At 36.2% G+C, this 27276-nt stretch overlaps 1 protein-coding gene across 6 annotated transcripts in view; it reads right to left on the bottom strand.

Annotated features, from left to right (window-relative positions):
• Cdh8 (cadherin 8) overlaps window positions 1–27276 on the bottom strand; it is a 356401-nt gene that overhangs the window by 156272 nt on the left and 172853 nt on the right. For all 6 annotated transcript variants that reach the window (XM_015488796.2, XM_048792057.1, XM_015488797.2 and 3 more), the window contains exons 5-7: window positions 10326–10493; window positions 6496–6683; window positions 2455–2708 (exon numbers count right to left, since the gene is read on the bottom strand). In XM_015488796.2, the coding sequence (XP_015344282.1) occupies window positions 2455–2708; window positions 6496–6683; window positions 10326–10493 (610 nt within the window). The remainder of the gene's footprint in view (window positions 1–2454; window positions 2709–6495; window positions 6684–10325; window positions 10494–27276) is intronic.

Below are 27276 nucleotides of genomic sequence, written 5' to 3'. Positions count from 1 at the left end.
TATAGGAGCTAGTACTTGCCTGACATCTATCAAAAACACAGATATGTCTGTGTCATCAATTTATACTTTATCTGTCCATCTCTTCCTGGTAACACAGCTTCAAATCCTACTTAGCTTGTCTGAAAATGAAATACTTCTAAGCCAGGTGGTTGGTGCTGACCAGGCTCTAGCTTCCTTTACACACAACTCTCCAGACAGTGACAACAATAAAAATAGTAGTAACAAGTAAATACAGTGAGAATAACGGCTTGATTTCCTATGTACTGAAATTATGTTTTTTTTTTCTGTTGTTGTTTTTTGTTTTCTTTTTTTTTTGTCAGTAGAATGGATAGATCATTAAAGGAGCAAAAGTGTGTGGGGTTTTATGAGCCAGGATTTAAACCCAGCTCTGCCAATTCACCACGGCACAAAAAAATTTCTCAGACCTCACCTCTAACTGATGAAAAATATGTTTACACACAGCAGGTCCTGTATAACTGGTACCATGGACACAATTTGGGATTATTCCTGTAATCGTCCCAATATCTGAACCCCTATTACTCCACAGGACTGATGGCTTGGTATCTCCCTGAGTCCTTATATGCTCCTCACTGCTAAGCGTAGAAACCTTGTCAAATCGAAGGCTCAAACTATTCCCAGACTGATTCCTCAGTTGAACCAATCTTGTTTACTTCCTTTAGAGTCAATCTCATGCTTGGAGATACAAAGAAAGTGACATTTTTTTCCTCTGTTTGTATTTCTTTCAGAGAAAATGAAGAAATATAAAAATGAGGCATATTATTTCACTTAAAATATCACTATCCCTATGTATAAAAATATCACTGTCCCTCTCTACAAAAGAATTCCACCATAAAGCCATTGCATAACTTTACTAGAGATTCAGAAAAAGGATGTTCATGTAAACTTGTCTTTCTGGATACTTCTTGCCCTTCCATTTAATATTTGACCTTTCAAAGATATTTTTCCCTTAGCCAAATAAGGGGTACTGTATAAATCTACAGTGTGTTGAATAGCTCTGAACCTGACCATGGACCGACCGACCATTCCTTACATTCTCAGTTTAGTCTTCTTTGAGACTGCATTCTTCTGTAGAAAGCTTTATCTGAATCCTTATGGGATGTACTATTACTTATCATCCTAAATTTGGAACTATATTGTGTTAAGAGGGTATTCTGGATATGAAAACATTTCCCCTATGTTCAAATTCAAGTTATTGAGGACTATTCTGCAGGGTTTCTCTCAGCTTCTTAGATTGAGCACCCTTGTGGGCAATGAGGGTTTAATACATTTTTTAAAAAGGTAAATAAATAAAACTTCTGGAAAACTCTTTTGCCTAGAATTTCCCTAAATAAAGTAGTTAGAAGGGTGGTCTGTTCTAGATATCTCTGACTTAGAAATTCAAAGTTGGGTGCTGGGTGTGTGTGTTGACATCTAACATATAGATTTACTATATAATTCCTTAAAATAAAATCTTAGTCTTCTACCTAGTTTATTTATATTCTCTCTCTCTCTTTCTCTCTCTCCCTTCCTTCCCCCAACAAAATTTTCAAAGAAAATATTTGAAATCCACACTCAAACACATCATTAGCCAACACTTCACCCTTAGAGACCAGCCTTCAAAGTATAGATTTTCAGCATGCTTTTCAAAGGAAGCTATTTAGCTTGACTACCTGTACTGTCATTTGGGTGATTGGCAGAAGAAAAAAGGTATTTACAGTTCAACAGAAAAAAAGAAAATAGGATTGAACCTCATTTCTTAAAAAACAAAAAAAAAAAAGAAAGAAAGAAAAAGGAAAAGAAAACCTTTAATAAATGATTATTTCTCATCCTGCTAAAAACTTCTGAGCAGAAAAAATGTAAACAAAAGACAATTTCAAAGTGAGGGAAAAGATTTTTGTCTAAAAGACACCAAACCAGATATGCTGACCAAAGAGAAATGCCCGTGAACTGAGAATAAGCTAATTTTAAAGCCAAACATCAAACAGAAATAAGATGGGATCCTCTTAGTACATTGACACAGCAGTCTTATGTCTTTAAATTCTAATGTATAACTGTATCAGTTATAATGTATCACTGTAACTGTTGAAGAAGACAAACTAGCTTTTGCAATGCTAAAAAGCAATAAAAGAAAAAATATAAAAGATTCACCCAAATGTGCTACAAAATATTTGGGATTTTGCATCATCATTGGGCTTTATAAAAGCTAAATAGGTTGATTAATCTTGAGGTTTCTGGTGTCAGACATTGTGTGAAGCTCTTAGTAGGCACATATTTCTATGTGCATATATTCACATAGACAGGGACACACAGACAGAGCACGTTTGGGCCTAAATTCCTTTGTCATGTGATCCTAGACTCAAAGGCAGCCATGCAGAATGTGTACCAAATCATAGCATTTTGTAATGATGAGTTTGTCATTTCAAGTAGCCAGTATGTCATTTAAAAGAGAAATACCTTATAGGACTGGATGTGATATCAGGGTCACGAGCAGTCACTTGCCCAATCACGGAGTTCAGAGCAGCATTTTCATGAACTTCCAGGAGGTACGTTGGTGAAGAGAAGACAGGAGGCTCATCTGCATCCTCCACAACAATTTTAACCGTAGCCGTATCTTTAAAGGGTCCCCTGCTGCTGAAACGTGGGTCAATATGGACATTGGCTGCCTCTACCTTCAGAGTATAGGATTTCTTGGTCTCAAAGTCCAGAGGCTGTTAAGAAATGACAAAGATGAATGCTTCACTAATGACCACAGCAGCAAGAACAAATGAGTATAATGCTGATGGATGAAAGTTATGTGCATTTAAGCCCATTTGTGAGTCTTAATGGGATCACTCTCCATTCCCCTAGATTCAACCTGTAAATTTTACAGGCATTTATTGATATCTGTTTATTATACAAGCTCAGTGAATCTAATCTCCCATTGTTTTGTTTTGTTTTGCTCATTTCACTTGGAATTCACAAAATATTCACAGTCATGAATTCTGCCATCAAAATTTCACTTCAGAGTCATAATAAAATTTTACTAGTGATAGCATGACCTGCATACTAATCAGCTAGTTAATCAGGCCTCTGCTGGTAGGAGATAAGGCAGCATCGAATACAATCTCTATCTGGGAAGAATATTTTATCATTTCTGCAACGGTGTGTGAAATGTAAAGAACTAGAAATAATCATTGTTTAGTCCAAGGAGATGTTTTAAAGCATAATTTAGCACGAATCCCAACAAAGAGTGTTTTCTTATTTTATTTCCAAAGCATTGCTACTTTACTGATTATATAATTAAAATGAGGTTTATTATTTTTTAGGGCCTTGGCAAAGGTCTTTACTGTTAAGTGTTGTGCTACGAAGCAGGTGAGCATGTAAAGAAATATGTAGGCAGATTCAAAACCTAGCTGTGTTTATATTTAGAAAAAGGAAAGTAAGTGCAGTATAAATAGAACTTACTCTGAGTATGCACTTACCGACCACTTAAAAACAACTTGCAGTTGCTTCATTGTACCATTACTGAAAATATTTCTGACATATTAACACTTCATTCCTTATCAGGGCAAGAGACTCTTGTCATTGGCCTAGGTTTAATAGAGTGAGGTAAGAGAAGATAGTCCCTTTAAATACACCAGAGACCCATCTGCATCAGAACCCTTATAGACCAATTCTTGGCAACTTACAATACTCCGGATTTCAAGAATGCAAGACTGTCAAGATTCAAGGAGATAGTTACGTCTGCATTACAATTTCTCATAAGAAACAGAACTTTAAATCTGCAATGCAGATTTTTAAAAAATAAGAAGCTGGAACACAAACTACCATCAGTGAAGTCTTTCAGAACTCTTATGCAAGCTTAAATATATATTCTTACTTAAAATTTTTATGTTGATTTTTATATTTGAATTCAGATCTAATGAGACTTAGCTTCCCCCTGCCAATATTTTCCAGTAAACAATGCAAACACTCACTTCTCTGTTGATTCTGAAATTACTAGGCACAAGTACATACCTATGAATAAATGATTCACTATCGGCATAATCACAATTTGCCAATCACCCCTACTATAACAATTTTACAATTTCAAGGTCTTTGCAAACAATGTTCAATATAATGGATTCTATTGTTAATTTCTTAATTTTATTTTTAATTGACAAATAATAATTCTATATGTTTATGGGATACTGTTTGATGTTTTCATCTATGTTTATGTTATGGAAAAGTTCAATCAAGATAATTAACATATCTATCACATCACTAATTGTTTCAGATTTTTTGGGGGGTGAGGAGAATAATAAAAATTTGTTCTGGCAATTTTGAAATACACAATACATTATCATTAACTGTGGCCACATGCTTGTACTATAGGTCATTAAAAAAAATATTTATCCAGTCTTAGCTGAGAGGTTGGACTCTTTGTTTAGCATCTTCTATTTATCCATCCCTCCTATTCTCCCAAATCTCAGCCAATGGTAAGTCTCTAGGCCTTCTCCTCAGGATTTTCCAGAGAATTTTTGCAATCACTCATAGAGGGGGATTAATGACTGTTGTTGCCTGAAAGGAAAAAAAAAAGTGGGAACCCCTGTACCTTGCTTGTTGCCTGATATACTTCAGTAATAAGTACAGATCAGAAGGCTTCCATGCAAGGAGGGTCTCACCTTTAGCTCATATAACAACAATGTACCTCAATATATTCTACTGTTAAGTGCTGTGCTACGAAGCAGGTGAGCATATAAAGAAATATGTAGGCAGATTCAAAACCTAGCTGTGTCTCACCTTTAGCTCATATAACAACAATGTACCTCAATATATTCTACTGTCATCAGACAAATAAGATGGCCCATGAATTGAAGGCCCATGAATTATTCTCTAAAGTAAAATACATGTGTCAAAGTACATGCTTCCAACTTTATGAATAACAGTGGACAAAAACATAAAACAGCTAATGTTTCAGTTTATAAAAAGCACCTTATGGCAACAAAGGATAGCAGTTAAGAATAACAATAAACATTACATTAGGAATTGCTAGCCAAAGACAATGTGGCTCTGGGTCATTCAGTAATTGACTCAAGTGTCATTATGCTGCACTCCATTTCAAATATGAGTTTTTAAACATTTTGCAACTCTTGAGTTCTAAACCCAAGCTAGGATCCTGATCTGAAGACAGTATTGCTCAAAAGAAAGTGAAAAAAAAAGCATCCATTTTATTTTCTCAAATTGATTTTTATCATTATATTTATACAAAAATGTAAACAGAAGATTTCATATTTCTATGGTTAATAACTCTTCAAAGGGAAATTTTAAGAGCAGGACCTCTGGGAATAATGGATCTTTATGTAACATCAGAAAATCACATAGTGAATCCTATCAATGACATGCTGATCAAGACAGGGGAAGAAATTATTGGCTCCTAAGAGTGTACTCTCCCATGTACTTCTTATTTATCTATTTAAAAATAGCATGACCTACTTCATGACAAAGGTTATGTAGAATGATTTCCAACAAAGTTATGATGAGGATAAGAGTATTTTCCCTTGCAATGCTTTGTGTGCATAAAATAATAAGCTATGTTTTATACATTCCTTATGATTTTTGTATTATAAGAAATAAAAATGGAAAAATGAACAGAATTTTTCATATCTACCGTGAGCCATGGGTTGATGGCAAAAGCAGTCTCACATTGTCAAAGTCTATATTCAGAGACACTTTTTAAATTTTTTTTCCTAATAGTAGCCCTACACCCAGAAGTAAGGCTAAACTGAGTTTTATTTCATTTCCCATAATGACTGGGCTGTTAACCCATAGTTTAGAGCAGCTAGTGGTAGCAGGGTTGGTCTTCTAATCAGAGCTCCAGAGCTGGCTAGGATATCTGAACCTGAATGTTCAGCCTGTCTTTGAGTTTTTCTTGAAAGTTCAGCTTTCAATAAAGACTTGGGGGAAATGTCAATATATCTTGGAAGATATTTGAGAAAGCAGCAGTACAGAAATAGGAGAGTTATACAGGGAAAGACTAAAAGCTATTGAACTTGTCACCATTGTGGGGCAACTGAGACTGACTTCTACTGAGAATACTCTTAGCAGACATTAAGCAATATGCCTCAGAATACTAACTGTCCATCAACTTTTGTTCCCAATTGGTTGAGAGTTCCCTTCTGGGCTTTGACTTTCTTTAATAGCTGGAGTGCCCTGTACAAAGACGGAGTTAGCTTTCTCTAAGCTTTCCCTAAGCTCTTTCCCTAAGCTCTCGGGGCTTAGGGAAAGTCACTGAGGAATAGACAAAGAGAGAAATATCAGGTAAGATGGGAGGTCAGCACCATCATGGTAGCTGTTTACCTGAGCTTCAGCTGAAATGTGAAGTGGGCCCAATGGATTAGAGGTGCTAAAAGGATCCTAATAGTCATCATGTTTTACAAGGAAAAGCCAAATGCCTACCAACTCTAAGGTTCTGTCAGTCCAAGCTCAAGTTTGTGGATGGTATTTTAAAGATGAGCAAAACCTTCCTTGGCTTACCTTTCTTAGTCGTATAATGCCATCCTGGGCCTGGGCGTCAGAGGTGATTTCAAAGAGTGCTGTTCCATCTCCGTCAATGATGTCATAAGAGGACTGTGCATTTTCACCAACATCCTGGTCATTGGCCTTGACCCTTCCTATTGCAGTGCCAAGAACCACATCTTCTGGTACTGAGAAGTGATACAGACCTTAGAAAAGAGTAGAAACACTGAGTGCTGCACCAATGCTAGCTATGTACATATTCATTCTGCAGATAGGTGTTAAGTACTTCCTTTGTTCTGAACAATGGAAAAGATGAGAACATCCCCATTGCCTTGTGAAACATGCAGTCTTTTAAATAAAGAGAGACAAATATTTCCCAGAGCAGTGAACTTTTTTTCAAGATTCTTCTGAGATTTGGGATTTGTTCAACCATGTTTATCAGGTATATATTTGGAACAACTGTATCAGAATATTAGTGAGTCTATGTGAATGTACCTTCTAATTTGCTGTATAATCACACTGACTGCCTGTGGACATATTCATTGTTGCCCAACATAACATATTAAGCTAATTTCAGCTCAGAAAGATGCGATATGTAACATACTGAAAGTCACTTTTGAACTTACTTTTATATTTACAGACTTGTAGACCGTTTTTTGATAAAATCCAATTACTAAACTTCTGCTGTGCCCTGCAGCAAGCTGTTCAGACACAAGAAACACTCCTCCTGTTACTAATGTCCTCATTGCTCTGAAGACAAAAATGCTACCTTCAAAACTCCCTAGGCAAAATACAATTACAGTGTATTTTCATTCTCCTATGGGAACAGTAAAACATGTCTAATTAGTGACATTTGTCCTATTTTTATTCAAATGGCTTTCATTGTGATGTTGTTGTCACTCACTTTCCTTGGTATCCTGTAAACTGGTGGTGCTCCAAACACAATTCCTGGCCATTACCACTTTATATCACACCTGCCCTACATCTAACTGCCAGCTCCTGCATTTCTTTGCCTGAGGGATTCCTCTGGCTTTCATATTCCATTTGGCCCATTGCATGTCAGACTGGAACTTCCAGAGCACTAATTCCCCGCAGAAGCAGCCCTCCAGGACTCACAGGAGGTAGTATATAAAATCCTAGGACATTCTATTTTCCCTTTTCTTTTATTTCTTTCTAATAGGGCAGATTTTTCTGCATGAGATAAGGTTCCACTCACCCACAGTGGTAGCTGGTTAGATTGTGTACGTCCTTTGGCTCTTTATCCTTCTCTCTCTCACTTTCCCCCACTGGAGTTTAATGGAACCATCTATAAGTTCAGTTACTTTTAACCAAATGGTTGTCTTGGTGAATGTTTCTGGAGAAGTAAAACTCAGACAACCAGGACGTTTTAGACAATGACACTAAGGGAGAAATAGACATTCAATGAACTATAAACCCAAAAGGAAAAATTAAATCTGTAGAACATCACATAGTTCTACTTTGAATTCCATCATGGAATCCCTTGGATAAACCAAGGCTCATTTTGCCCAACATTACAAGATTGGTTTAGTTGCTGAGTGAAGTTTCATCAAGCACTAATACCCTTTCTGTTAATTATGAAATAAAAATATCTCTTAGAATCATGAAGTTATGGGGCTTAGGAAGAAAAAAAAAAAAAAACAAACCATTTTCCAAATGGTTTTACCATAGGTAGGCACTGAAAATCATCATGTGGAACATGAATCTCCCAATTTGGTCATAATTGGTGTAATGATTCTATTGCTTTCAAACTTTATATTCCAGGTAAGCTTGCAAATGATCCCTTTAGGTATGCTTATTAAGTAAATAAGCCAGCCAGGGGCCTCACCTTGCTGCCAGACCTACACCGGGGAGCCTTGTGAAACCAAGCAAATGGAGCATTCCTTTATCCATTGCTATTCTGCTCATTCTCATCATCTCTATCAGTGTGATCATAGTTAATAGTTATTGCCGCTAAGAAAGGGACTGCTTTTGAAACTCATCTGCCACTGTTGAATTGAGATAATCATTTTCTGAGAAAGAAGAATTGCACATTATAGCATTAACTGTAATGGCAACTGAATGAGGAATAAAAGACTGGGGAAAGGCAAGGAGAAATGGTGCTCTCCACTTCAATAATTTTGTTTAAAAGGGTTGCATTATTGTCTAATTTATGAATGGCAAGATGTAAAAGTTCTAACATTCTTAATGAAAATGCATCTCTATTCTCTCTGCCTTGGAATTCCTTCAGGTAAATTCTCAAAGGTGCTTTGAATATGTCATTTTCAAGCTCGATCCCTCTGTCCCGTCTCTTCTCTCTTTTCTTTTCAAAGAACAATTGTCCTGTGATGTTTCCTATCCCAGTAAAAAGCACCAGTGGACATCTAATCTCTAATATCACATATTTGATAACCATTTTTTTATCTGAAAAAGGCGATCAATCCTTAGACTATTCCCATTATTAACTCCAAAGTATTAACCACACCTATACTTAATTCTATCACTTCCACTGCTATAACCCTTGCTTGCCAGGGCTATTCAATTTACATGAATGTTTGTAAATATCCCTTTCACTGGGTGCAGTGTGGAGAAAGACATTGGAAGAAGGCCAGATTTTTTTTCCCCTGATTTTCCTAGAGATAAACTATAACTCTACCTCCATTTTAAATCTTCTAATGGATTTTCAGTGATCTTAGAATAAAGTTTGTGGTACTTAAAATGGCCTATAAATCCAAGTTCAGCTAATTCCTGCCTATGCTAATTGTCTAGCTCCTGTTGCCACATTCTCCACCTGGCACTTCTGTGCTCCAACTACTGTGAAATCTTTTCTGTTCCCATGCAAGGTCATGCACTCACCTTACCCTCAGATGTTCAATGCAACATTATTCACAGTCGCCAAGACATAGAAACAAATTAAGTGTCCATTGGTGGAAGACTGGTTTGAAAAGCTGTGGTGCTTATATACGATAGAATAGTATTCAACTTTAAAAAAAGGATATCTTGCCATTTATGACAACATGGTTGAGCCTAGAGAACATTAAGTCCAATAGGCCAGGCAGAAAAGGAAATATACTGTCTAATCTCACTTATATGTGGAATCTTAAAAAAAATAAAATAAAAATCTTTTAACTACAATGTCCCTTATCTCTCCCCTGATTTCTTATGTTCTAGCTGGTTTAATCTTGTTCCAACTAAACCTATCCATTCTTCATATTTCAATTTGGGAGTCCTTGTGTCAGAAAGGCTTTGCTGACTCATTCCTCTATGTCACATTACTTGGATAAATGCTCAAAAAAAAAAGTGTTTCAGCAGAGTACAAGATACTTAGAAAATAATGATTGTCTCCCCAATTCACTGAGGTGACTGCCTATGGTGTTACTGGGGTTGCACAGGCAAAGCACAGCCTTAGCTCAAAGAGTGGAGAGAGTCATGGGCATTGTCCCTCCCAGATGCCACACATGCAAGTGTGACAGCAAGTTTACAGTGTGTTGGCTTCCCCAGCACAGACACTGGGCATTTGGTTTCTTTTATTCAGTACCAGAAATAATAATTGATCAATATCTTAGTGGTATTTTCATCCTTATCTCAATCTCACTCTAATTCTCAGTTACATACTGCATACTGCATACTTGACATTTGGAAATTTCCCCAATGTTTTTGAATTCTGTAAAATGAGGATAAATATGGTACATGGGATAGTTGTTAAGTGCGAAGGAGTATTTTTTTCATACTCTATAAATTAAGTACTCAATGTTTGCTATGAGTTTTTGGAATGTCACTGAAAATTATAATATAAATTCAAGTGAAAATACCATACTTATATTCTCATCTAGTGCAGGAAATCCACTTACTCTGTGCAAATTTTGGAGGATTGTCATTAACATCAGTAAGGGTTACTGTGAGCGTCGTGGTCCCAGACAGGCCACCAGAGTGTCCACCCATATCTTTGGCTTGGATAACAACCAGGTACTCCTCCTTGGCTTCTCTGTCCATGTTGGGAAGAGCAGTTTTTATAATAGCTGAGGGAGAAAAATGGGGAGAATGACTTTCAGGCAGAGTTCATTCAGCAATGTATGCAACAAACACAAACACACTTGTGCTTATATCATGCACCCACTCAGATATTTTCCATTTCTGTTGACATTTAACTGGTCTCTATCTGTGAGAGCAACAATGAGAAAGATTGTAGTCAGAAATATCTCTAGATAACTTGAGAAAGCCCATACAAAGAACTTGTGAAAATATACATTAGAAAGGAAACTGCCTAACAAATGAAATTATAAATCATAACGGAGCCTATTTCCACCCAGGAAAACCCTGGAAGTGAAAGAATCCTATAATTTATCATAGACCCCCAATTCCCCTACAAGATGAGTGAATAGACAAATAGCTTAAAGGTTCTATGGTCAAAGATAAATTATTCTGAAGCTACAAATACATTAGAAAGACGAAAGAAATAAAAACATTACTAGAATCAACTCAGATGCATAAAACACCAATCAGAACTAATCTACTCAAGTTTCTAAATGTTAAGGTACTGTTGAATTACATTTATGTTTTAATGGCTTAGTTGTCTCTTCTACTATGAAGTTAAAATATTGCAAAACATAGGAAGCTGTAGGAAAGAGAAACCGCAAGTAAAACAAAATCACCAAGATATGATAAAATTGTCCATGCTAATTCTTAAAGAGGTTTTTTTTTTTTTTTTTTTTTTTTTTTAGGCTTTCCGTGGGTCTGTTTCACTAGTTATTTAATATTCAGGTTGAAGATTTTAAATTTGCTTATATAATCCTGAAGTTATTTCGAATATCTTTATTTAGCTCTCTCCCAACCACTACACCTTTTTTCATTGAAAATATTGCTGACATTCTGTTATGCATAATCACAAAGCCATTAAGTATATACACAACACAAATGTGCATATGTGCACAGAAATATTTAACCTCAAATGTGAGCATGATCAGACATCTCCCTGAAGCTGTTTATTCCTAATGATGGATGTTTCTGAGAAACTTGTTTGCCAGTATATAGTAGTGCACATCAGTACTTCTTAACAGCTGCACAATTTTTCATTATATGAATACACTACAAGTAACTTAAGCATTTCCCCATTCCCACATTGATGGATATTTCATTTTTCCCATTTTGGAAACCTATAAGATATATTATCATGCTACAATAGTTTTCTATTTTCTACATTCTAACTTAACTTTGGGCCATAAGGTGCCAATCCCTGTTATTAACCGTCCATGATAAAAAATATTATGACTAGCCCAGAATATTTCTATCAAATAAATGTATATTACATCTCTGGCTCAAGTGAAAGAAAGCTATCAAAATTAAAGATAGTCCCTTCCACTTACACTAGTCCCAGGACACCATAAATGTTCAATTCAAATTGAAGATAAGGCACTTTCTTGGCAAATTCTGAAGTTGCAATACTATCTGTGTGTGTGTGTGTGTGTGTGTGTATGCCCGCGCATGCTTTGGACATGTGTGTGTGTGTGTTTGCCCATGCATGCTCTAATGAAATTATTAGTTTGTAAGAGGTTTTCATGGAGATCAAGTCCCTGAATCATCTGAGCAGCAAGCGAGGTGCAAGAATGGGTCAGGGAAATCTACTCCCTCCAATCCCTGAGCAGGCTCTAGGAAGAGCTGTGAGTTCTTATTGCTTTATTAGACCTTGGTGCCACTTTTCTATCGGGGTTCACCTTTCAGACAGCACTCCGTTTGATACCCCTGTTTATTTGGAAACATTTACAGTTATATAATGATACCTTTTAATATAATTATTTGTTTCAGGATTTGATCATATCATAATACAATTAAGAGATGATACCTATATGGTTAAAAACAAAACAAAAATATTGAAAATAGAAATATAGCAACATATCAGGCTTAGGGGACTGTAAGGCTTTTTTGAACGGAAAATAAACAAGAAAAAAACCCACAATGACAACAAAAACTCATCATTAATATGCTGAGACACCAAGGTAACTATTCTGCTGTGGGTATGTATTTTCTTAACCCAAGTTATACTGATTATGGACTCAATTTTAGTTTTACTCCTTAACATACTTTTCATGAATGGTGATAAAGTTTACATAGTACTATATTCTAAGGTCATCACAAATTGAAGCCATACATTGGACATTGGAACTGGACATGAGACTTATAAAAAGTATAGGAAAATCATATAATTGTCCAAGGAAGGTAGCAATATTTTTCAATAAAATTAAGAGGTTCAGGTGCATCCATAAGGCCTCTCAGGTTATTTGAGTAGAAGAATGCCTTCAACTTCTCAGAGTCAGAACAGATTAGGATATATTTTTTCTCATCATTTGTGTATATAGATATAGATATATAAACAGATAAACAGATAGATAGATACAAAGGCTAAAAAAACAGTTCATTGGTAATGTTTTTCAGATACCTGGGGTTGAAATAGTTTTGTGGCTCAGTTCAAAAGAGCACACCTCAGTTAGTGTTAATGAGTTCTATCAGAATGGGAGTGAGATATTACAGTGGAGGGTCCTGCTTATCAAATAGGAGAAGAAATGCTTCATGAGTCTCTGCCAGGTGTAGAATTCCTTTGTGCTCTCCATCCTTGAGATGCACAGTTGCATGCCACCCAAGTTTCATCTGTGTTAACAAATTTGAATCCCCTTATGAAAGTTCCCATATAACTGTTAAGCCATGGTTTCTTATTCTCACACTTAGTAGCTTTGTGACCATGAAAAAGATTTAGGAGACCCATCAGGACTCACTACTGCAGCCTGTCTAATGATGATAATAGCCAGATTTTCATGGTAGGCATTCTAAAATTATGTAAGTAAATTCCATCAAAGTTCTTGACAGATAGTAGTAACCCAAACATGGTGTTTCCTTCCCCCTTTTCTGGGTCCTATCAGAATTATTAATATTTATCTAGACAATATTTGCTGTATACTCCAGTTTTTCTTCCGTATCCACAATCCTTCCTCTCTACTTACTCATCATGAAAAGGTAAGCTTAAAAAATTGCTTCAAGGAAATCTCCTACTTTCTAAATCTCTTTGGGATTACAACAGTCCTAGAATATCCTAGGAGACTAAGACTGAAGGAGGGAAAAGTTCCAGACCTTTCTAAAACATTTCTCCCATGCTTGGTCACTCTAGACATTATTTGACTATATTGTTATAGGTTTCTCATTTTCTTGCTCCTTACTTCCTAAGAACGATGATGTTGCCTCTGTTGCAGGCTTTGGGACGCGTCTTTGACAATCTTTACTAACCAGGTCATGCCTTTGTCATTAGTCCTTTGTTAAATTCTCTTTAATCAAGCCATTTCAAGAAGGGCCTTAAAAGACATGTTTAGGACACTGGTGCCTTATTCAAATATCAAGCATATTGACAACATGGCAGCCCTCAGTACAAAATCCTTTGATGTCACAATGTCTCCTGGTGCAGAGGCTAGCTCTTGAGGAGCAGGGCTGGTATGTGTTTCCTTACTGGTACAGTGGGAATAATGCTTACTAAGTTAAATGAGTTGCTCATGATGACCCAGCTAGGATGCTGTACATCTAGGATTCTTCATAGCTCTTCCTTGCTACAACATTGGAGTAGGTTTCTGATAGCAAAGGTAAGCAGGGAGTTTCTGTGGGCATTCTTTAGCACATGCAGCACACTTAATTGGCCTCAGTTAAAACCATGTAATGAACAGCATGAGCCCACTGTCTCTGGCCTCAACCCTACAACTAGCAGTAACTCATTACAAAATCTAAGACAGAATTTCTGGAACTTTTCTTTGTTTTTCAGCTACCTTGACTATGAAGGCAGGATAGGAAAAAACACAAGTACACTTGATCTTTCTTTGTGTGTGTGTGTGTGTGTATGTGTGTGTTGGGTCTTAACTACACACATTCATTGACATTTTTAGTCCTATTCAAAAGGCAGATCATTTCACCTTCAAGATATTACAAAACATTGATAACCTCATAAAACAGAAGATTAAATTTGCATTAAAACTCTATTTTTTCTCCTCTGCTTTGGTTCCCATGTTAGTAGCTTTAAGCTGTTTATGGACAAGAGGGAGAACTTCCCTGTTGTTAAAATTATTGTTGATATTTAAACTGCCTAATACAGAGCAGAAAACATGGTAATTAGGACAGACTGTGTTTCCTCTTGGATTTGAGAAGTCCAAAATTTTGACCTATGAATACTAAAAAGTGACTTAAATCTTCAATTAAAGGGCATTTCTTATCCATTTCTGACTTTGATTTTAAACAGGCAGATAGGAGATTCCTATTGCTTCTTTGCCAAATAAACAATTTAAAAACACCTTTTGAACATTCTAGTTTTAATAAATTTCCATTGCCCAAGACTGGGAAACATTCCTCTTTTTCATAGTGATGGGCAAGCAGCAGTAGAGTTCATGGCCCTCTGCACGCTGACAGTAACACACTTTCAATGCCAGGCAACATGTTCATGAGCTTACGTGTGGTATGTCCATTATATCAATATGACAATAAAGTAGGGCTTTCAGCTTTTTAACCAGCTTATGATGAATGTTCCTTCTCCCCTGGGAGAATCAACAAAATTCCCTGATGTACATATTTGATAAGTAACCTAAATAACGTGATAAATAACATGGCAGCCCTCAGTACAAAATACTTTGATGTCACAATGTCACAATAACCTCATATCATAATATACAAAATCAACTTAGATCTTCTTTTAAGCCATGGAAATTCAAGTACAACTTTGAGTTGATACAATAAATTGCATCTTATTATACCTTCCTTTTTTAATTTTTATAAATTTCCAATTCAGCATTGGTTCTAGGGTTGAGATTTAGACTTTCTCATAACTATACAGCACTGGGGCTAAGTCACAGAACATCCCTGGGACAGGCTTTTTTTCTTGAAAATGAAGGACCCAAACATTTTGCAATTTTGAAAAGGGTGAACCACAACTGGTATTAGGAGGATCTGAGTTGGCCTTGCTAGATTCTTTGCAGTATTAACTGCATAGTAAATTTGAAAGAGGGAACGAAATACCTATACTTCAGAGAGTTTCCCTGGGATGCCATCTGGAAAAATCTAATCTAATCTAACAATTAATGAGAATTCTTCATTTTCACATAAATATAATGCAACAAAGATTTGATCCTGGCTCTGGGGAGTAGAGGTAGAAAGGTAAGGACTTGGAGGAAGGAGGATTACAAAGTAAAAGATCTTGCTCTGAAGCCTTCATTTACTACCTTGCTGTGAATAGATCAGTGTGCTCCATTCTCCAGTATTTAAAAGACAGAAGTTTATCTTCCCTTTATTCAGCCCATTGGAGAATTCCCTGGTGCAAAAGTTTAAGAATATAAACCCTAGACTGGACTAAGTTCTTCCTGATGCTGAACAGCTCTTCCTTGTTCTCATCATCCAGGGAACACTTTTGATTAGAATACAGTTTCAGTCATCTCGAAAATTTAAAACTTTTATGTTTTTCCTCCCTTCTCATTGTCTTTGGTGCTATCATTTGAGAAGCATTTTGTATCCGTCACGAAGACTTCTTTTTATAATTTCTGTGATATCACCAGATTGAGAGGCATCACGAGAAAGGCAAGGAGATGCTGATTAACTCTTTTGTCATTTTGAAGGCTGATTACTGTAATTCACTCATCGCGGGTCTCCCAGATTGTGCTGTTCAAAATTGCAGTTGATATAAAATGCTGTGCTAGACTCCTCTTTTGAATAAGTCTTGTTGAGCACATTATCCCAGTTATGAAACCACTAGCTTTGTTATCCCCAGAAACCCTTGCTAATTCAGTGTGCAATTGTTATCTTACTATCCATGATAAAAGGGTCTTTCACTTATGAGGTTAAGTGATTAGGAATTCACAAAAGATGAGTTCTTTGGGAGTTCCTATACTGCACCCATACTTTCTGCTGGCTCTGTGATGTGTTCCACATGCTACCGGTTAGGAAGTGTAAAAGACACTCAACCAGAGATTCATCAGCATGTGCCCACCATCCCACTCAACAGCTTCACAGAAACGGCAAACCTGTACAGGTGTGTCATGCAGGAAGAAAGTGCATGCTTAGACAAACACATCATAAAACGAATCAACCTCCACATTGCTAAAAACTGCATCCACCTTTCTTTGTGACTACTAGCTTATAAATTAGACAGGTAGACCAGGGAGATAAATGATAGATAGATAGATAATTACATAAAGATAAAATGCCCTATTTTTGGAGAAACTATGTCTTATTTAGATGTCCCTGTGTGTTCCCTTGTTTTGCCTCTGTGGATGCAACCAACTCTGTATCAAAAATATTTTAAGAAATAATTGAGTCTCTAATGAACATGTAGATATTTTTTTCTTGTCAATGTTCCCTAAACAATACAGTATGAGAAATATTTGCATACTATTTGCATTATGTTGGGCTTTATAAATAATCTAGAGTTGATTTAATGTATATGAGAACATGTGCATAGGTTATATGCAAAGGCCATGCCATTCTATATAAGGGACTTGAGCATGTGTAGATTTTGGGATCTGTGAGGAGTTTGAGAACCAATCTCCTATGGGATACTGAGAAATACTTTACATACCTGGTGTCTATGTAAATTATAACATTATTAGGAATACAATTGCTAAAATGAATCAGGAACCAAAAGCTCATTTATATATTTTGACTAAATATTTTTAAAACTAAGAACTTACTCTAAGGTAATTATATATTTTTTTCTTTCTCCTGGGTCTTCAAATTTTAGATTTAATTATTACTACCTTTTTCTGTGCTAGAGATTGAACCCAGGACATTGGATATGGTAGATTAGCACTCTACCATGGAGTCACATTTCCAGCCCTATTTATTTTATTTTTTTTTTATTTTTGACAAGGTCTTGCTCATTTGCTGAGGCTGGCTTTGAACTTGCAATCCTCCTGCCTCACCATTCTGAGTCACAGGGATCCTAGGCCTGTGCCACCATGCCCAGCTGAAGTTTTAGATTCCGATGTTTATTTTGTCATCTGTTATCATTTTTAAGTTATTATATTAAAAATATAATTTAAATATGAATAAAGAAGTATGATATTAGTGGTTAAGTTTAGAGAGATCAAAGGTATGCAGTATTAAGCAAGCATTAAAAACTATGTTATAAAGATTCTTTAGCTACATAAAAATTCGTTAGTTCACATTATAATAGTTTTTGAATTATCTTTAGAGATAATCTATGTCATGTTGTTTCTGTTGTGTGCATGTAAATTTTGAAAGGAAATAAACACAAATGTAGCTTGATATATTTTTGAGGAGGCACTGGAGTTTTCCTGCCCCCACATTTCCTAATGCTGTCTTAGGGGAAGCACAAATCTGTATGTGTTAGAGAAGAGATTCTGGAATTAGAGGAGAAGTTATTTTAGTATGAGTATTATCAATCATGTGATCGTGGGCATGTCACCAAACTCTATAGGCTCACCAATCTCATAAATAAAATTTTATAAATTGCCAAAAAGAGTCTAAGGTAGGTGTTATAAAATGATAAAAAGCAAAATGTTTTACTTTATACATTATGTACATACTATGCATACATATAAATGTATGTAAATATATACACTTTAATTTGTGCTTATAATTATATGCATAAGCATACACATAGGTGTGAATTCACACATAGTTTTGTTCTTTCATTTCTTAACTGGTGCATTATAGTTCATGTTAAAGTGGGATTCATTGTGATGTGTTCATACATGCACATGACAAAGTTTGGTTAACTTCATTTCCATTTCTCATCTCTCCCCCCTCCCCCTATTTCCCTTACCTCTACTACACTGTTCTCCCTTCTTTTTCTATGGGATTCCTTCAACCACCTTTTAAAATGTCTTTTGTTTCCCTGGAGCTTCTGAATATTAGAAAGAATATTTAATATTTGATGGGTTCTATGGTTGGCTTGTTTTACTCAGCATGATATTTTCTATTTTTGTCAATTTAACTGAAAAATGACATAATTTCATTCTTTTTGACCAAGTAAAACCCCACTGTGTGTGTGTGTGTGTGTGTGTGTGTGTGTGTGACATATTCTTTATCCAGTTGTTTATAGAGGGACAACAAGACTGATTCCACAACTTGGGTATTTGAATTGTGCTGCTAGAAACTCTGACATGTATTTATAAATAGAGTATGCTGACTTCAGTTCTTGTAGATAAATACCTAGGAGTGGGATAGGTAGGTCATATAGTAGTTCCAGTCTACCATTTTAAGGAATCCCCATACTGCTTTCCAAAGAGGATACGCTAATTTGAAGTTCTGCCAACAACAGATGAGTATACCTTTGCTCCACGTCCAAGCCAGCATTTATTATTATTTATTCTTGATGATTGTCATTCTAACTGAAGCAAGATGAAATCTCAGTCTAGTTTGATTTGCATTTCCCTGATTGCTAAGGATGCTGGATATTTTTTTTCATGCATTTGTTGGTCATTTGCATTTTTCTGTTTAGTTCATTTGTCCATCTATTCAGTGGTTTTATATAGACATTTTTATGGTGTTAAGTTTTTTGAGTTTTATATGTTCTGGATATTAATCTATTGGAAGAAGAGCTGACAAGGATTTTCTCCCATTCTTAGGCTCTCATCATGTTTGTAATTATTTCCTTTGCTGTGCAGAAGCTTTTTAATTTGATGACATCCCACTTATTGATTCTTGGTTTTATTTTTTGAGCTTTAGGTGTCTCATTAAGGAAGTCAGTTCCTGAGCCAATATGTTAAAGTGTTGACCCTGTGGTTTCTTCAAGCAGTTGCAGTGTTTCTGATCTAATTCCTAGGTCTTTGATCCTCTCTGAGTTGATTTGTGCCAGGTGAGAGATAGGGATCTAGTTTAATTTTTTATACATAGGGATGTCCAGTTTTCACAACACCAATTGTTAAAAATGCTATCTTTTCTCCAATGTATGTTTCTGGTAGCTTTGCCAAAGACCAGGTGATTGTCTCTGTGTGGATTCATCTCTATTTCTTCTATTCTATTACATTGATTTTTATGTCTGTTTTGATGCTATTACCATGCTGTTTTTGTTACTATTGCTCTGTCATATCATTTGAGATTGAATATTGTCATACCAGTAGCATTATTCTCATTGCTCAGCATTGCTTTTACTATTCTGGGTCATTTATTCTTCCATATAAATGTTAATTTTTTTTTCTAGCTCTATGAAGAATGTCATTGATATTTTTATGGGGATCCCAGTGAATATTTTTATTGTTTTTGGTAATATGGCCACTTTGACATTATTAATACTGTTTACTTAGGATTATGCATAGATACATATGTGCATAAGTACACATATGTGCAACTTCACAAGCTTTTGTACTTAAATTTTGTAAATATACACACATCATACATATAAAAAGTAAAATTTAGGTATTTTTTCTAAGTGTATGCTCTTTTAAAAATTGAAATCAAATATATTATAAGAGATGAATATGCCTTGCCAACTCCAAAAAGGTAATACCTCTAGTGGTTATCAGGGAACAAATAGGTATGCCTTCTGCATTGAAATATCTATATGATTTATTCCAAACATCTTTTACTGCCTCTCTCTGCACAGCACATGCCTTCAGTTCTCCAAGCACTGTCCTTTCTTTCAACTTTCCACATTCTTTGGTGCCTCTATAATTTTATGTGGTAATGCAGCCTACATCACTCTTTCTGTGTACCTGTATTTTCCTCCTAAAACTTCACTTTTCCTATCTGACCAGCTCTGATATTCAGCCAGGAAGTCTTGCCACAGAGAGCAAGTTATCCTCTTCATTTTGATCTATACATCTTTTCTAAGAACCTCCTTAAAGCATTTCATTTTATGTTTCTTCTCCTTTTCACCAACTCTCCTACTATTTCAACCACAGCTGATAGTAAATTGTTGTTTACAGAAATAACATTTTATTCACCCTTGTATGCTCAGGCTCTAACAAAATCTCTGACACACACTACATGTTTTAGCTGGGTTTTTCTTTTTCTTTTTCTTTTTTTTTTTTTTTATCACTGCAACCAAAAGACCTGACAAGAACAATGTAGACAAGAAAAAGTTTATTTGGCTCATGGTCAGTCCATGGTCAGCCCGCTACATTGCTCTTGGCCCAGAGTGAGGCAGAACAACATGGCAGAAGTGTGGGAGAGGAATGGCGCTCAAAATATGTCAACAGGAAGCAGAGAAAGCTGTGCTCAGAGGGACAAAGTATGAGCCTCAAAGGCACACCTTCAGTGACTGACTGACTGCCTCTAGGCACATCCAACCTGTCTACAGTTGCCACCCAGTTAATCCATTTTAGTGGACCAGCACAAAGATTAGGTTGATTTTCTAATAATCTAATCATTTCACCTCTGAACATTTTTCCATTGTCTCACACATGAGTTTTATGGGGATACCTCATATCTAAACCATCACAGCAATTATCCTACAGTATGTAGGAAGAATGAAAATAATACAAACAGAAGAGAGAAAGTAGGAAGGAATAAAAAAGAAAGAAGACAAAGCAGGTAAAAAAAATGGTGTTTGAAGCATTTTGAGCTGCTTTGAGGACTCAATTTTCAAGTATGAAAGAATTTGATAAATATTAATATTTTTTTTCTTTCTCTGAGAGCCAGAGATACTTAGATAGTATTACAAGGTCACAGAGTCACACAATGGAAGAGGGGATATCATGATTTGATCCCCAAGTCTACTGCCCTCAAGGATGTAGGGTTGTTACATTCCATAACAACCTGAGAGTCATATCCTAAGGTTATAAGTTGGCTAGAGAAAACGCAGTGCAACACTCCAGTGAATGCCAGGGAGGAAGAGTGTGTTTTGTAGACTAACCCACGGGTTCTGTTGTTTCTCTAGATATTTTACCCATTTCATAATTTACAGGTGAGTTATTAATTAAATATGTCAGTATAAATTCAAGGTGCAGGGCTCTAATATTTCACATATCCTCAGGAGTCCTTGAAAAAGGGGTAGCACTGATGGGCTATGCATCCTAGCAATATTTCATGTACTTCATTACTTGTGGATGAATTCTTGAAAAATCAATTACCTTGATATATATGCTTCACCGATGAATGATGCTCTATTCTTGTTATATTTGAAGTTCCACCGTTATTTATTTCTCTAGGTAAACATATAGTTATGACATCCAAATCCCTCTACACTGGGTGATAGGAAAGCTTAAGTCCTTTTCCAGAGTTTGAAAATGTATTATCACATTGAGATTAAGGTTTGGAACATGGTCTCACAGAGAAAAGGGTCTTGGAGAAAGTGCCATAGACTGTGGCAGAAGGAGGATTCAAATATGTCTCTAAAATTGTGCTTATGAAATATTAACAAAATAATATACACTTTTGCTAAAAAAATCTCCACAGAATGCTTAGTAAGTTGCTTGTCCAACAATCTCCTTCTATGCTATCACAGCATCTTGATGAGTCTGATAGATGACTTTTTTCATATAGGTTTTGTCCATTAACCTCTATGTGGCCTGCATCATTGGTATTTGAACATTTTTCTGCTAGAGGATAGCAAACTTGAAAGATTTAAATCAGACCACCGAGGATCATTCAAAGTGTAAAAATTGCTTCCTTACACATAGATTTTCTACTTCATAAAGAGGTATGTCCTTATACTAAAAGAAAAAAAATTGTTCTTAATTATCACACTGTGTAGATCACAGACATGTCTGTATCCAAATCCATATGGAATAACATATGAAATCTTGCAAATGAATTAACAATCATTCTCCATCTCTTTACTTTTACATACAAAGTACATGATGGCTTTAGCATATGGCTTTTTCCTATCGTAGCTCTTGGATTCCCCTGTTTGATAATTCTGCACAGTAGCCAGTGTTTCCAGTATCAACACATGGCTAGCCAATAACTGATGCAACTTAAATTGCCAATTTTGAGTTACATTGAAATACTTGTAATTATTCCTATTTAGAATTAAGGTGAAATTTCTTTTCCCCTAAATGAAAACACTCCCAGGGACTCTTCAATCAAGTAGAATTATTTTTGCGAAGAACATGATGGCACTATTCTTTCCTGAAGCCATAATTCCAATAACTAATTATACGTGTAAGAATGGATGGTTCAAAAAAGCAGAGTGAAAGTTGCTATGAAATTGGATGCTTTCTCTTAGCAATTCACAGCATAAGCATATAAGAACAGGAGGGTTGTCGATGAGATAAAGTGTGTGCTCTGGATTCGCCTGCTAAGAAATGGAGCCAGAATTGAAAACTGACTCTAAATAAAGTTCAGTGGTTATTTTCAACTCTTAAAATTTTGTTCCATCTATAAATTGTAAATAGAAACACCCACCTGAGATTACATGAAATAGTCCCTTACATAGTACTATTTACACTAACAGACTATAAAACATACTCAAAACAAATTTTCAAATCGGTTTTGTCTCCAGTCACTAAAATGGTCCTCATATTTCTCATGCTTCAGAGGAACTTGTAGGCCCTAGATATCAATCAGACAGGCCATGTTATATTGATCATAGCCTGCCAATACACATAAGTAGGACATGGCTTTTAAGAGCCCGGATTTCATACCACACATTGGATTTGATTTCTTGCTTTTTCACTTCCAGGTGCTATTAAGTCACATGGGAAATTTTCTTAACATCTCTGGGGGCCTGATTTCTCTTCTGTTACATGAAGATAGTTTTTTAAGATGATCATTAACAAAGGTTATGAGTGTGAAATATCTAATAATTTAAATAACAGTAATTAGCCTATCAGTATTGTGACAATGACAAGACTCCTAAGGCCACATGTAGTAGATAAGGCTGTAGCAATGTCGGCTAAGGATTGCTTCCACTGCCTTAAAACAGGGCAGAGGGCACAATTACTTCAATTACTTCCTGGAAGGCAGAGTCTTCCTTTCATTGTGGCAGCTGCCACAATAGGCACCAGGTATGCAGATGATTCACCAAGTTCTCTTTGGTAAGAATCAGGAACCAGACTGAGCTAATGAGAAATGTACTGTGGCTACCTACTACTCTGCTGTTTCTACTGGCTTTTCCCTTGTCAGCCAAAGAGGTTTATAAAACATTGATACACACAAAAGTGAAAGGTGTTCAGGTACTGAGAGGAGTCGCATGCAAGAGCCACTTCAAATTTTAACAACTTGATTCTTTTACAGTAATTCAAGGAATCTGTATATTCATGACTAACCCAGGATAATCTCCTCACACCCCTTTTGTTCCCTATGGTCCAATTTCCTCCTCCACCCTTTTGTTCCATTCTACAAATTCTGTTTTTAAAATCCTCCTACATTCTTCTTTGGGGTGCAGGATCTCTTTCTTTCCAGCAATGTGACTTCCCTCCTTTCCTTCACATTATCTCTCAAAATAGAATTTGCCTCCTCCTCCTCCTCCTCCTCCTCCTCCTCCTCCCATCAAATCTCCTCTCAGACAGTGCTGCTACTTGAGTCCCACTTCATCAGACTGGTGTCTGCAAGACATGTCACCGGCTTATTGGCACAGCTCTCTTATTTTTAATCACCATTCCCACATTCCCAGTTATTGTACTTTTTTCTTTTTCTTTTTTTTTATTTTCTGAAAAATTATTTGTACTCATGTTCTCCATACCTTTATGTCTCTCCATAACCCTCCAGAACTAAGAGGGTCCATGGCACAAAAATTTAAAGAAAAGAAAAGAAAACATCTGAAATCTGTTTTATACATTAAAAAAGGGAAGAATCTGTATGGAAATCATGGACAATGTCTGAGTCTGACATTCCACAAGTATTTATTAAACACCTATGAAGCCAGGCTCCATCCTTATGGATTATCTGGACTGCAACCTTGACATTTTTAGAATAGAGTGCGAGTTACCCAGTAGAAAAACTTTGAGATGATACATGGAGTCTACAAGAGTCAGTAATTATCAGTGATGCTCGTGTACATAAAGCACATTTTTATTATGATTAGCCCAGACCTTTTGTGGATGTTGTGATCCAAGTTATGATTATGCCCTGTGACAGAGAGGCAAGCTTAGGGGGATGGATCTCTGTGTTCCTTCAGGACTGAAATAATTAGGCTAGTATAAACAAGAGAGGCCCAGTCTGACCTCCCTAGAAGGCAAGCCAGAGGCAAAAACAGTTAGAATGGAAAGTGAAGGAGATGTTCTAGTTAATAGAGTTGCCATACAGAGCCTTAGGAAGAGCAGGTTTTTATAGATAACATTGTTCCCCTTATGACAGTTATCAAACTTCCTCAGAGCATGGCTTCTTCAAATGCATTGGATGTCTTATGCTTTTTGTTCTTTGTATTAAATTTTAAATACTATAATAATTATGTACATTTTAACTTTGTCTCTGGATTTTTAAAATATATATGATTTTTCCCTTGCTTTTGGCATCCTGATTTTTATCAGCCTTTTCTCACTCTCCATTCCCTCCTTCTTTTGGTATTGTGCTTACACTCCTTTGAATGCCTTTGTCACAACAAATCTAAATGAAGACATGTGTTTTGGGAATACATATTTGGTATGTGAACATATGAGCGAATGGAGTTCAGTCAGACTCTAAATGTCTGTGTCCTTCAACTCAATTCAGCAGATATTCACTAACTACCTCCTACTTGTGGTGTATAGGGCATGGCTAGGGACTCTGATACCCACAGCACTGATATCCACAGTAGGTGAGAGACAGGTTCCTTCCTACTCTGAGCTGTGTACCATAATGACAAAGTCTCAGGTTTATATATTTAGACTTATTGATTTTGTCCTCAGAATATAAAGACTGTGCCAGGTGCAGTGGCAGACACCTGTATTCCTAGAGGCTTGGGAGGCTGAGGTAAGAGGATTGTGAATTCAAAGCCAGCCTCAGTAACTTAGCAAGGCCCTAAGCAACTCATTGAGACCCTGTCTCTAAATAAAATACAAAATGGGTTGGGGATGTGGCTCAGTGTTGAAGCACCCCTTGATTCAATCCCTCATACCGCCACCCCCCCAAAAAAAGAAGATAAAGAATGCAAACCACTGATGATTTCTGAGAAATTTTCAGTCACCACTTGGCTCATGATCTTTTATATAATGTAATGCCAAATAAAATACCATCAAAGACTTAACATCCATATGTGCAGATGAGTGTAAAACATATGAGGAAAGTCATGTGATGCAGAGAAAGCAAGCATGGATTGAGATCAAGGCATAAATGTGTCTCCAAATGACATTTCTGCTTTGGGTGATGTTACATAAATCACTTAACCTGCTATCAGGGTTTCACTAACTTGTTACATGAAGAACACTAACATTTTTGTCTTTAAGATCATTAAGGGATTGAATCAGGGAAATGGGTATGAGGTTGCCTGAAATATATATATTTCCTACGTCTTTGAGGTACAACATAACAAATTACTCAGTCACACTGCTGGTAAGTGATATTGGAATCCAGAGTTTTCCAACTCCAAATCCAAGAGCACTGTCACTGAGCAATAGTGCTTCCTTATCCATCCTTACTTAAAATGTGCATTTCCTGAGAGCTCACAGAGCACATCAAAATACATTGTGCCATAGATAGAGGCCAATTGCACTAATGATTACCAAGATCTTTAACTGGTTTTATTTTTCTTTCTCTTTTGCTAGAAATTATTGCCAAATGTTGCCCCAAAGGATCCCAAAACAAGGGGAAGCCATTGATTGGTTCTGAACCTATCAATCATTCTTCCCATAGCTGCTGGTTTGATCATTTGATGTTCTCAAAGTGTGAAATTAGTCTTGTTATTGTTTTATATATTTAGAGGAAAATAAAATTCCATAAGCCTCCTGGTCTTTATGTATGCAAATGATATGACAAAGACATTCTAGGGGTTCATTTCTAGTACAGGCGAGCTTTAATATCCAAAGAAAAACTATGGAAGAGAATCAGGAAACTGATAAATAAATCAACCTTTGTTTTTTCCTTTGTGATTTTTTCATACTGTGCTAACCCTGTCAGAAGACTCCAAACTTAGCTCTAATTTTTTAGACACCCACAGCAGGGCAAGAGAAGTGAAGTTACCTTCCACCCCCTTAGTTCTTCATCATTGTATAAGGTTGGATAATGTCATTCAAAGTGATGGTCTTTGAGAGTGTATCTCCAAGGAGATAAGTTCTGCACTAAGGGTTCAAGGTGCAAAGATAAATAGGGCGCAGGTCTCTGGTCCAAACAATGAAGAAAACACCCCAATACAAATTCAACAGCTGCTAAGAAGCAAATTAATGCTTTCCTATTTGGAACATAGCTATCATGTTGTGCATCACTTTCTTATAACATCCATCAGGCCAAATTTTCTTTCTTCAGATTCTTTTGGGTGTATGTTTGAATCTACTTTGACTTCTCCACTCTGTTGAAATTTGGTCTCTGAGGCTTTAAACATACTTTTTACTGTAAAATTACCTTGCTCAAAACCTTCCCACTCCAAAATATATGACTAACACCTTGCTTGCTTTCCTGAGCACTTTGATAAATACCACCCTACCAAATATAAGGTATTTCCATCATTCCATGTCATAAAAGGGTAGTCCTAAAGTAAGAATCTCAGCACCTAAAGTACCCCAGATGCACATCATAGACAGTGTGACCATGAGCAAGTTACTTTATCTCTCTAATCCTCTCTTCATTTGTACAACCAGCACTATAATATTTTTCCTCCAGTGTCAAATTACTAGTGAGGCTTCCCTGAACAGCCTTTGCAAAATAACAACCACTCTCTGTTGATACTTCTATTCTCTCTCACCCAACCATCAAAGCCTCTGCCTATATGCATTCCACTAGGAGCAAAGACACAAAAAAAACAAATTGACT

Source organism: Marmota marmota, unplaced genomic scaffold (assembly GCF_001458135.2).
Source record: "Marmota marmota marmota unplaced genomic scaffold, marMar, whole genome shotgun sequence".
Classification (NCBI taxonomy): domain Eukaryota; kingdom Metazoa; phylum Chordata; class Mammalia; order Rodentia; family Sciuridae; genus Marmota; species Marmota marmota.
Note: the sequence above shows the minus strand (reverse complement) of the source record. Positions and strands in the feature narration are given on the sequence as shown.